The sequence below is a fragment of the Archocentrus centrarchus genome, chromosome 7 (assembly GCF_007364275.1).
Source record: "Archocentrus centrarchus isolate MPI-CPG fArcCen1 chromosome 7, fArcCen1, whole genome shotgun sequence".
NCBI classification, from domain to species: domain Eukaryota; kingdom Metazoa; phylum Chordata; class Actinopteri; order Cichliformes; family Cichlidae; genus Archocentrus; species Archocentrus centrarchus.
In genome coordinates this window covers 19,055,768-19,069,491 of record NC_044352.1, presented here as the reverse complement: position 1 = coordinate 19,069,491, position 13,724 = coordinate 19,055,768, and the positions used below count along the sequence as shown (strand labels likewise).

The 13,724-nt window shown below is 38.6% G+C and overlaps 1 protein-coding gene across 1 annotated transcript in view; it reads right to left on the bottom strand.

The window, feature by feature from the left end:
• LOC115783097 (chemokine-like protein TAFA-2) overlaps positions 1–13,724 on the bottom strand; it is a 91,345-nt gene that overhangs the window by 5,087 nt on the left and 72,534 nt on the right. The window contains exon 3 of the mRNA XM_030733747.1: positions 3,462–3,611. Coding sequence (XP_030589607.1) covers positions 3,462–3,611 — 150 coding nt within the window. The remainder of the gene's footprint in view (positions 1–3,461; positions 3,612–13,724) is intronic.

Genomic DNA, 13,724 nt, shown 5'->3' with positions numbered 1-13,724 from the left:
GTGTTTCCAGTACGTGTATGTGAATTTTGACACCAAACTTTCACATGAACAAAGAGCTTCCAGAAAATAAATGTGGGTTTCAATCCAGTACAGTTATGCGAATAACACGACTTTGGGTGCTTTGAGATAAACAGTTGAAAGCACTAATTCTCAAATCAGCACCCACTGAACCACTATACAGAAGAAGCCACAACAAGATTATGTAATCAAAAGAGCGACAGTGAAACCTCAAATAACAAAAACCAATGTGGAAAACATGATATGGAAAATATAAAAATATATTTCTGTTTGTTTCGGTTATTAATTCTGTCACTCGGCTTAGATCTGGATGCTTTTGTCTGCCACATCGCCTCCTCGGTTCACCGAAAAACTTGTGTGGCTGTTTAAATTCCATGATTCATGTATGTTATTATTAATTAGTTTGCAAAGTCGGCCTCTACTGCACTTTGCTGCATTTTGCCTCAACACACCAACCATAAATGATTTAAAGTTCTGAAAACAAAGCAAGCTGCAGACCCTTGTGAGCCTCACTGTAAGAGCATCAGCATTAAAGCATCTCTCATCTAGCAGAACATTCTTTGTTCACTCAACCAGAATCGGGTGCTAGCAAAGGCTGTTTTCTATTTAACATGTTTTTTGTTAATGGATCAATCATATGGTTTACTGCACAGCTCCTCACATTTACTAAATATACAGTACCAGTCGAATGGGTGAGTGTGTCCAAACTTTTGACTGGTACTGTACAAGACAACATCACCATCCTTTTTTAAAACACATTTTACAAGTACAGTATTTTTTTTTCTATTTTTTAACCATACAGTTCTGAACAAATACAAACCAAGATAATTAGTGTTAAAGACAACCCATCCCATTAACCTCCAGGCTAATATGAAATACAGCTTATTTATTAGAATATTAGAATATTTTGTATCTGTAATAATTATCTAAAATGTTGACAACCTTTTAGCAAAAAAAAAAAAGATTTTTAAAATGCGGATAATTACTCGAGGCGTGGGTTTCATGTGCACAGGAGTCATGTGAATTTAATTAGCCCAAACCAGCTCTTTTATGTTGATATTCTCCAGGTTAAAAAAAATAATGAAGCACAGGGAAAAAAAATATCATACGTATCAAAAACAAAAAAGATGATTAAATGTCAAAGAAAAAACAGCTGACTGAATGACTGACTGGATGTGTGAATGCATAAAAACTGTTGTTATGCATACTTTTTCTTTAGCTGTCACTCTAAAGATGAGACACTTGCCATTGTCAGGTAATTACATGCTTCAGCGTGCAACTTTTGAAGTGTTTCTCTATCTTCTAAATAAAACACTCCGTTTAGTACACACTGACATGGCTTATGATACTTTCCGAGAAAGACAATTAATATGATCTGAGTATTTTCTGTAGTATCAGGCTTCGTAAACATGATAGAAATTACAGCTTAAAGATAGTCGCGATTATATGGTTGGTAGTTGGCTTTGAGTTCATCAAATTAATTGTAATATTAGACAAAGATAACCCAAGTAAATAGTTCTTAATGATAATTTTATTTTTTTAAGGGGAAAATCCAAACCTTGAGTCCTGTTACATCTGGCATAAAACTAACTATTTATTTTTTCATAAAACATCATACCAACAGTCAAACATGGTGATGGTAGTGCGATGGTCTGGATCTGAACGATCTGTTGCCGTAATTGAGGGAACCATGAATTCTGCTCTCTACCAGAAAATCCCTAAGAGGAATGTTTGTACCCTGAAGCTCAAGTTCATTTGGGTTATGCAGCAGGACAATCCCAAACACACCTCTGAATGGCTCAAAAAAAGAATAAAATGAAGCTTCTTCACAGCACTGTGGTGCTATAAGTAAGTAAGATGTACTCCACTATTCCTTCCCTATACCATACTGTGTTATGTTGTATTATAAGTGAATCTTTCATCATGTTTGAGCACTCACCCAAAACCAAAAAACAACTGAGAAATGGAGACTGGGTCAGTTATTTCATCAAGTGCCATTCTTCCAGGCTAGAGGGGCTGCTGGATACTGATGTTGTAAACACAGAGACATTAGCAAGTGAAGGGTTTCCAGGCATGTGGGAATATTTTATTGCCTGGAATTTTCATCAAAAAACAAATCTAATTTATGGGTAAAATGCCCAAATGCATTTAGGTCTAAAGAATCAACCTCTCATTTGCAGCTAACAAAAGTGCTCCATAAAGATAATACTTCCTGCAGATTAATATATTTGCTATCAAGATTCTTGTTGGGAGTATGTTCACATAACACTGACTACTGATAAATTTGGTATAATAACAAAAACATAAGCTTTCCTCTTCATGGTGTATTTTTTCCTGAGCTGCTTCATTATAATCCATTTTAGAATCTGTCCAACCTCATCTCCTACAAATTAAGTTTCTTCACAGTTAAATTGCTACATTTAGCTGCAAGATAATCGCTAGCTGGATTATCTTCGGAAATTAAACAGCACATTTATGAACTGCATCGGAGTCGGTGGGAGGTGGTTGGGTTTGATTGTTGGAAGTACTAAGTGCTCAAATCTCACACCAAGACTGGGGTTTAGGCAGCAGAAGCACTCAAGGTTAGGAAGATTGAGTTTGAAGTCAGTTTGCACCTTTTTCTGTGAGAAAGCGCTAGTATTTTCACAACTTTACCCGAATGCTGTGAGTGCCTAAAACAAAGCCATAAAAAATGAAAGTTGAATGAGAGCAGAATTGAACATTTTGGTTGGAAAACTCGTGTTGCCATTTAACACGTCTGCTACATTCAGTATCAACAATGCATTAATAGACGATTCAGCTGCAATTACATTTCCATCGAAACATATTTGCTGCTGCAGTTTAGATGGATAAAAAATATAAATCTTTATTTCGAGGACACAAGGTTTGGTTTGTTACTGAGATGACTAGACGCTCTTTTCTGTCTGGAATAGTTCAGATTTTTGTTTCTTTTACCTTTAAGGTTTACTTGATAAGCAAATATTTAATTATTTTTGAATTGATCGTGTTCAGAATGTAATCCCATTCAATCTGTCATATTTAGAATGCTTCTGATTTCATCACAAAAATATAACAGACAGAGGCACTGTTTATAATAAATTAGTCTGCTGAAACAGCACTGCACAGAATGCAGGGGCAGTGGGAGAAAGGCTTCACAAATGCTTCCATGCATTTCTATAGAGTATCCTGGCTGCCAGTATGCAGAAATGCTTATGGCTTCTATGTCTTTGCAGTCAAATCAGAGTTTACCTAAGCTTGTATCAATTCTTAGAATTTTCAGTACACCGCAACACAAAGGACGCTTTGGTCAATTATAGCAAAAGTGCAATGAGTTCAAATCCATACTAAGGCACTTTAAGCAACACCCGAAACAGGTGTCTGTCAAGCAGTGACACTGTGAAGGTGCATTCGAAAGATACCCAAACACATAAATTGACACGTACCGTCGACGCAGGATGGCATGGCACGAGTGGTGCCGGCGACCTGTCCAGGGAAGCAGGAACATTTGACAGTCTGAGATCTCTCCTCGATCTTGTTCTTGTTACAGCAGCGATGGGCAGCGATCACCTCACACGTCCCCGCCTTCACGTGCACTGTGAACGACAGACACACATATTAGTCTTTACATTTGCTAACATTAACATGCAAGCGACTGTAGAAATAGACGGTGAAAACTTTTTTATCGCCTCAGTCTGTCTGCAGACTTTTCACATCAGCACTGGTCTGCTCTTATCCTTAGTGACTTCTTTGTAAACTGTTCTCTTGTGTTTGATCCTGACAAACAAAGAACATTATGAGAGGACTTAAAAAAAAAAAAAAAAAGCACCTGTACTGAGATTACCTGTTTGGTCCCCTGACCCTAAAGGTAAATTAAGCACTTGATGATAAGAAAAAATAAGTAAAACAAAATAAAAGCTGTTATAAGCCATAAATTATGCTGTTTACACTGCTTGATAGGTCCTTTAATGTGTGCACTATCAAAACTATGATTGTAAAAACATATGTTTGGCCTTCAAATACAGACAAACAGAGACTCATAAATGTAACAAATCTGGAAGCTCATTAGCAGCAGCTGTTATTATTATTTGTACAGCAACCAACCTACCAATCAAGTATCTATCTATCTATCTATCTATCTATCTATCTATCTATCTATCTATCTATCTATCTATCTATCTATCTATCTATCTATCTATCTATCTATCTATCTATCTATCTATCTATCTATCTATCTATCTATCTATCTATCTATCTATCTATCTATCTATCTATTAAAATAATAACTCAGGAAGGAAGGATAACAACCACTCTTTCTCCAGAAATAGTTTGGTTGCACTTCCAATTTGCTGCAATACTAATGAAGGGTACATTTGGAAAGTCCCTTCACATCTTCCGTAGCTACCACTTTGTGTGCAAATTTCTGTACACAGATTTGAATCAGGCAGCCATGTTGTTAATTAACAAGTCCACCCCGAGCACAGAAGTCCCTTGAGTCAGCTAAGAGAGAGGGAACAAAGAAATCGCTCCACATTTGAAGATTTGTGATGGCAACACATGGCCCTTTCATACCAGCCTTTCATCAAATACATGGAAATGTCAAGGACAAACAATAAGCCTTGTCAGAGGCACTGTGTGTAACTATGCACTGTGACTGTTTGTGTGTTAGTTTGACAGCTTACATGCAATACATAATTACACTGAATTTGCTCATGTGTTGAAAATGTGCTTAATTTTTTTTTTTTACACATATGTGCGATATGCAGTAAATGCACATATATGTTCGGTCTTTCAGCTGTGAACCTTGTGTGTGTTTTGACTTTTCAAACAGTTGTTGGGAGTTGTAGTTTATTTCCATTACAAAGAGTCAGCCCAGGACGCAACAAAGGGTGCACGCTGCATGGCAATGGAAAACGAAAGCAGAAAACAATGACTTTGTTTAAAGAGTATTTAAAAATGAGGGAAGGCAAAATGAAAGACCTGGTGAATATGTTACAGTAAGCGTGCCAACAAAGATTTGAAAAGTTCTCAATTTGCTCTGTTGATGAGAAAAAGACAAAGCAGCAGTCCTGGAAAGCTCAGTCCAATTAATATCTCAGTGAAAAGCACACTGTGTCTCTCGCATCTTTCTTTCAAATTTCTCTTTTTGTACCACCAGGAGTTAGGCCAAAGGGTAAATATAATTATTGATTGATCTGTCCATCTGGCTGTCCATCAGTTCTACACTTTGATGTGCAAAATCAACTATTGAACAGATTGCCATTAGACTGATATTTCGATTTCTATAGAAAAAAAATATCTGCGTGGAGATTTTCCTGAATAGTGTTGTACAAATTCTAAAAAATCTTTCAGATTTTCCCAACAACAGTCTGAAGTGAAATGTCCAAGTCCTCAAAGTAGGCACCCTGAAGGACAATTCACTTGTCCTTCTCTCTGTTGACTCCCACTGTGTGCACTTATGCTCACTGGGTTTCTGTGTATTTTGGTTATAACGTGACCTCTCATCAAGAGCTGACTTTGAATCGTGTTAGACTGTAAACAGGGCAATTAATGGTTGGTTTGCTTTAAAATATGTCTTCATAGTTACAGTACTGTACAAAAGCCTTAAGTGGTGGAACTGTTTTTGCCTAATATCCTGTATTTCCATTTATGTTTGCACATTTCACTAAATCACTGCACCTATTTCCTTTTTGCCTAGCAAAATATAAACAAATGAGGGGTGACTCAAAACATTTTCACAATACTATAAGTTCTCCAGTTCTCCAGAACTCTATCTTAACTTTGATGATACTGTGCATTGTCCTTATCAAATAGAAACTGTATTTGATTATTTTATATCCTAATAAGACACATTGTTTCACCTGCGCACCAACATTTTGTAACAAATGTTTTTAAGCATTTCTTCACTTTTTCCTACACAACAGTTTCTTCCCCTTGATCAAAATAAATGGAGTGTGTTTAGACCGCATGCAGGCTTTAGAGTTTCAGCTTTCTTTGAATAACTTGTTTTCCATTTTTCCTTCTCTTTCTTGGAACACTAATTGTTTTGGGGGGGTTTGGGTTTTTTTTGGGGGGGGGGGAGGTCTGGTCTTCTTAGAAGCTTGACAGATACACAGCTTAGGAAAATCAACACAAATATAGTAAACACCTTGACTGCCCCCACCACCACCACTACCTCCCACACACACACACACACACACACACACACACACACACACACACACACACACACACACACACACACACAGGAACACAACCCCTGGCCCATTTTTAGGCTCTGCACCCACAGTAATAATTGACTCAGCATTAATAAGACCAGCCGCACACAGAGCTCAGCAGGACAGGAAGAGTAAAAGGAGGTGGAGATGTGGATTTTACCAAAGGAAGGTTCATTGGGTTAGGGTTAGGGAAAACTTGTTTATTTGACATCATTTTGAGGATGCTTTATTAACAATCCTGATTTCATATTTAATAACATGTAAGTATGCAAGTTTAAAGACCAAAGACTGATTGGTGACCATCTAGCAACTACCAGTCAGAAGGGAAACATATATGCATTTATATGCATTCTCAGAGCAGTTGGCAAATAGTGGCCAGAGGTTTCTGGCCGTCACTGTGAGACCAAAGACTAAAGCCACAGCCATGCACACCTGGCAACCACAGGTCGCTAGGGACAAGTAGCTAAATTTACATTGAAGACATTGACTTGTCTGCAAACTCTCGCTTACTAACCACTAAGCTACTAATTGTCCGTAGGGTGAACTATCCTGGGCAAGATACTGAACACCTAAGTGGATGCTAGACAAGTCACTTAAAGGCATAGAATAAAGCACTGCGTGAAAGTGTGGGTGAACGAGGCTTGTAATAAAGGCACTTTGAATGCTCAATTAGAGTAGAAGTGATATGCACATACCAGCCAATTTAGAATCAGTGGAGAAAGTGTAAGAATGATAGACTTCCAAGTAAAAGTTGCAACTAATACTTTTTAAAAGGTGCAACTTCTACTTTGAATGCAAACTGTCTCTGTTTCCGGTTTGTGTTGCACTTTTCATAGTTTCGCTATTGCTTGGAGAATTCTCGGTGACCGTTTGCAAGTCGGTGTCTTCCCGCCAAACTGCGGGCATCTCTGTCATTCTACAAGTGACCAACTGCAACGACGTTTTGGTGCAGCACCATATACCTCCTTGCAACCAGTTTCAGCTTGCAACTGCCAAGCTGAAACAACCACCCCAGCCACCTGGTCAGGAAATGCATATTTTCTCCTTAACAACCCTTGGGCCTTACTCCATATTAATACTTTTTCTAAAATCTCAATACATACTATGGTGCTGAATACTTATAAGGAAGATTAAATCTAATTGTGTGTGTTTTTTTCATACTGTTCTGCTTTGCAGCAGAGAAACCACTTCCATTTAACTGGCTTTTGTGGTTTGGCATGTTCCTCCAGCAGACTGTGACATGGGACTTGGTGGGGTGTTTGGTTTAAGTGTTAAGAAGTGAACAGGACAAAGACAGAAAGCATGCACTCTGTGTTTGCTTGTGAGTCTTCTGTGGAGAACCCACAGTTAAAGAAAAGTGTTTTTTTTTAGCAGCATAATGTTCCTGAGTTTCTTTCAGTGCACATAGCTGCTGTTGATGGTGAATTGGCAAAACTGCTATTTTGGGTTAGCTCGGTGCAGCTGGAGGCTTCACAATGTCGAGATTTTTTTCTCAAATAAAAAGAGGGCATAATACATAAAACTATATTTCATGGGGAATTAGCACCCATGTGGAAATAGCACTGCAAAGATGTGCATGTGTATAGTGTTTTGTGTGATCCTTAGCACAGTACTACAACTGAAGGTGTCAACAGTTTGAGGCTGTGTTATGCCAAGATTTTAATAATTACCAGTCTGGCAGATATTGAGTCAGGCAGGGGGCCACAGACTCCAATAAACTCTGATAAATACTCAGCAAAATTACTCATAAAAGGACACACTGCAGTTTATATATTTAAATATACACACAGAAAACACATATCCACATAGAAACTGTGTACTCATTCGTGTATTCACTGCAAAAATAAAAACACGCAAACAGGGATGTTGCTGTCTCCATTGACTGCACCACAATGTGTGTGTGTGTGTGTGTCCACTGTTTACTGAGATTGAAACCCCTTTTTATTTCAAAAATGGCACCTTCTTTCATCGCAATCTTTTTCACATTTTCCCTCCCTCTCCTCCCTTCTCCTCCTTTTACTGCTTCTCCTCCTCCTCCTCCTCCTCTGCACTGTCTTCATCTGCCTTACCCCATCCTACTGCTATTTCACAAATGACCCCTCCTTTTCTCAGCCTCTCTTAGCCACTTCAGCGCCCCATTTTTCCTCTGCTCCCTCTTGCTCGTAGCTCAGCGCAGCAAACTCAGCAGGGCAGCAAACTATTATCCTCAATCATAGGTCCTAAATCAGAGAATTTTTTACACTTTCTACAATGCGTCCTCCCTTGCTCCTGCTTTTTCATCTCTGTGAATGTCACAGTCCCTCTCTAACCCCTCCACTCCCCCCATCTTTTTCTCCTTGGCATGAAGACTTGTTATCTCTAACCTCTCTTAATACAGCAGTGGCTGTTAACCCCATTTACTAAGAATGACGAGAAACTGACAGACTAACAGATGGACAGATTGCCCTGAGTCAGAACAACCAGGCACTCTGTGTGGGTGTCTGTGTGTGTCTGTGTAAGTACTGAGATAGCAGTCTTGGTCCCAGTGGGGTGCCTCTTTCAAATGTCATTCCTGCCACTGGGGACCTCTCCCGCTCTCGCTCTCTCACACTGACACACAAACACAGCTAAATACACACACATAGACAAAAATGCGCATGCACGCATTGAATGAGGAACCTGTCAAAATGGGAAACACAAATCTTTCTCTAGTTAGCACTGTAAATATTTAAACAGTTCAAGCCCTAGTGTTTCAGGATCTGTCAAATGTTAACACAGTCCTTATAAAGAAGGAGAAAGAAAACACTGCTGGTTACCGTTTGGTACGGCACCGTGTAATTTAAGTGTCTAAATCTCTTACTTTATAGCAGCTGACATTAGGCGACACAGGGTGAATCCCAGGGATGTGTCACATCATTTCATCCACTGATAGCACTTGTTTACATTTTTACATAACATCATATTATCATATTATTAAATCATTGATACAGCACCACCATGCATTTTCATTTGCTAGCGCACACAACAATGAGCTACAGCTGGGCATGTCTGATAGCGAGCGCCACCTGTCAGCTTCCAATTAAGATTTAGTAAAAAGGTTCAGTACTATGGAAAAATATTTTCCTCCTTCCTGATTTCTTAGGTTTTTTTGTTTTTTTTTTTTGCATGTTTGTCATATTTAAATGTTTCAGACCATCAGACAAATTTTTATATTTGACAAAGATAACCAAAGTAAACACAAAATGCAGTTTTTAAATGATGATTTTTTTTTTTATTGAGGGAATAAAGTCAAAACCAAACCTGGCCCAATGTAAAAAATAAATAAATAAAAATGTTTATGCAGCTGGACAATCCCAAACACACCTCTGAATGGCTCAACAAAGAACAAAATGAAGGTGTCCTGGTTTAAGCCGAGCCTTCAATCTGACTGAGATGCTTTGGCATGATCTTAAACAGGCACTTCATACTTGAAAATCCTCCAATATTGCTGAATTATAACAATTCTACAAAGAAGAGCAGAATTCCTCCATAGTGTGAAAAACATTTTGCCAGTTATCATAAACAGTTGATTGCAGTCCTTATTGCCAAGGGTGGCACGACCAGTTATTAGGTTTAGGGGGCAATTTCTTTTTCACACAGGACCATGTATGTATGGATAACTTTTTTTCCTTTAATAAAGGAAATCACCATTTAAAAGCTACTCAGAAAAATACAAAATATTTACAAAAACCAAACAAATCAGGAAGGAAGCAGATACGTTTTCACAGCACGTAGCTACTCCACCAACCTCTAGCAAAACACAATACTTTGCAAAATATGCAGGAAAGCAGTTCCTACTAAAAGTGGACTCAACAGAGAAAGAGAATACACTGTTGAGTACAAACAGGAAGTCATATGATGAGGAGATGCTAGTATCGTATGACCCTAAAGTAAACATATAAAGTAAAAATGACTCAACCAAGCATTGCCGGAGCACTCGCTCATTACGCTCCATCTGACAGGAAGAGCACACGGTGGGTGGAAATTACTGATGTGGTTACAGTACACGGTGGAAAAGTAGGCCTTTAATCAAGTGTTTAAAAAGCTCGACGACACACCATCCCAGGCAGAAAATATTAGCAGTTTTAATTTTAAATGACAGTATTTATTGTGCAGGATCCTGTAGTGTTATAAAGTTAAGCTACTTTAGTTACTGAAAATGGATGGATGGATGGATGGATGGATGGATGTTAAGGAGTTAACACTACCTAGTCTACTTTTGCCCTTAGATTTGACTTATGCTGTGTCACTACTACTGCACTATAATGCTGCAGCTGTTGGCACTTTGTGGCAGTAGATTCACACTTTGAATTAGGAAACATGTCAATGATGGTAGCTCATTGGAAAAGAAGCACTGAAAATGCCCTTCATTTACTTATCACACATTTCCTTGAAATATTGTGATACTATTTTGAGGCCCACCCCTAGTAAACCCTACCTTTTACCCATATCCAGCTGGGACAGACTTTTACCACCAGGAGAGCCTAGTTCAGGACTGATGGATGTGTTAATAGATTCAATTCAATTCAATTTTATTTATATAGCACCAAATCACAACAATCAATCACCTCAAGGCATTTTATATTGTAAGGTAAAGACCATACAATAATTACACCGAAAACCCGACAGTCAAAACGACCCCCATGAGCAAGGACAGTGCGAAGAAAAAAACTCAGTTTTAACAGGAAGAAACCTCCAGCAGAACCAGGCTCAGGGAGGGGCAGTCATCTGCCGCGACTGGTTGGGGCTGAGGGAAGAGAGACGGGACAAAAGACATGCTGTGGAAGAGAGCCAGAGATTCATAATAACTAATGATTAAATGCAGAGTGGGGTATAAACAGAGTAAAAGAGGCGAATGAAAAGAAACACTCGGTGCATCATAGGAACCCCCCAGCAGCCTAGGCCTATAGCAGCATAACTAAGGGATGGTTCAGGGTCACCTGATCCAGACCTAACTAAAAGCTTGATCAAAAAGGAAAGTTTTAAGCCTAATCTTAAAAATAGAGAGGGTGTCTGTCTCCCAAATCCAAATTGGGAGCTGGTTCCACAGAAGAGGGGCCTGAATGCTGAAGGCTCTGCCTCCCATTCTACTCTTAAGTATCCGAGGAACCACAAGTAAGCCAGCAGTCTGAGAGCGAAGTGCACTATTGGGGTGATATGGTACTATGAGGTCTTTAAGATAAAATGGGGCCTGATTATTCAAGACCTTGTATGTGAGGAGAAGAATTTTAAATTCAATTCTGGATTTAACAGGGAGCCAATGAAGAGAAGCCAATATGGGAAAAATAGATAAACTAAAAAAAAGTACACAACAATAAATTTTGAATTAATTTATACATGCATAGCAAGTTGCGATGTTAACCAATAACAATATTTATCATATCATCATAGGTCTTATTCTTTAGTAACCACACTTGAGGCAATCCAAATTCATTTTTCAAAGCTCAGTTTTGATGTCTTCACCAATACGCTCTGCTCTGCAGTTTCTAGCATTAACCTCAACCTCTACAACCTGCAAATAGTCTTATGTCATCAAGCTTCCTCTGGAACTTTGGCTCTCAGCTCTGCCAACAGTTTTTATTTGTTTATTTTTTTCACAGCAGGAGAGGACTGTAACTCAGATACAGTAAGGCATACTGCAGCTGACACTTTCTGCATGTCAAGCCCCCAGCAACAGCAGTGGACTACAAACATGATGACTGTGGTAAAATGGTAAAAGTCAAAATTACAGCACTGGTAAAGCCATGTCACAATAAAAGTTGTAAGACTAATCCATTAACAGTTAAAAGAGCTATATTAAGATATTGCTTTCACACGGGAGCCAGAATCCGGTGCCTAATGTGACTGTCAATACGTGTTGTGTGAGTAGCCTCTCTTGGAATGAATGCGATATCTGGATTCATCAACATTTGATGCATCCCTGCCACTGCACTCATATTAAACACTAAGATGGTTTGCTGGCAGAACAGCAACAGGAGTTGACAGTCCTTCATCAAGTACAATTAATGCACTGGCATGATGAATGGATATACCAGCAAGATAAATGTCCCCTCTGGTTTTGTTTGCTTTTAGATGCCGGCTGCACAATGTTCTGATTGCATCCAGAGCTCATGCTGCCAAGGTCTGACCAGCTTCAAAATAATTTAGTAAATCAGATGTTTGTTGTTATTATTATTATTATTATTATTATTATTATTATTATTATTATTATTATTATTATTTTGTTCTTCGGGTATTAAATTTTGCCTGTGCTCAGACCTTCTGGCCTAGCTCCAGCTGAGCCTATAATAGCCAACAGTAAAAAATAAGCATGAGATTACTATAAGTATCCATGGCACATATACTGCAGATATTCTCTATACATCACAAATTAAGTATGTATAAATATTTAAGGATTTCCTTTAGGCCCATATTATTCTATTCACAAAGAGCATATTTTGAAATGGAAAATTAGTCCTGAAAGCTTGCCAAGTTAATTAGACTACAACATATATTTCTTAGTGCATGTGTGTGCCCATCAGCGCATGTACGTCCTTGCATTTGTGTTAATAATTAGATTACATTGGCCTCTGAGATGGCAGCATTTGTTCTGAATCATAAACACAGAGCAAATTAAAATTCTGTTTAAGAGCCTGCCAAGAAAATTAGCATGGAGAGAAAGGAGGCACACGCACTCGACCACTAGTGTCTTCTCTCCTCAACCCTGTTTTCTATTCTCTTCTATGTCTACAACTCCAGCAAACGTCTCTCCTCATCTTCTGCCACAGCATCTCTATGTAATGGTTATTCATAGAAGGTTATAAGTGCTGGAGGGAAGCTTTTTTTTTCTTTTTTTTCCCAACAGGAGACGGTGCCCAATGTAGATGCACAAGAACTATGTGAGTACTGCGTTTCCTGTGCTTCGTCTCAATGCTCATATTGTGTTTGCTGATCACAAACAGACTGATCAATGGCAGTCCCCCGGGGAGCCTGACTCCTCATATGCACTAAAGTCCCTCTATGTTATGATAAATACTGAAACCGCGGGGGGGGGGGGGGGGGGGGGGGGGGGGGGGGCAGAGAATGTGTCAACAGAGGACATGCTTGATCTTAAGTATGCACACTTAGAATTCTAAATATCTGCATATTTAAGAAATATGCCTGAAAATAATGCATTTTTGTGAAGGAGTTTAAAGATTCATATTTGATATTTTCTTTCAATATTTGTGTAATGGATTTATGGAGGGACTAACTTAAAAACATCTTGCAGAGTGCTGTTTTTTCTTCATAAACCATGACTTGCACAAGATCCAAGGTATCAGTCAAATGAAAAATGAGTAGCTAAGCTTTGAGAGATACACATCTTATGTTTTTTTTTTTACTCCTGGCTCTTCTAAAAGGAAAAATACTTCCCACTAACCAGACTTGTGTGTGTGTGTGTGTGTGTGTTTAAAGGCAGAATGGAATAAAGTACAAATTTAGAAACAAAATAAG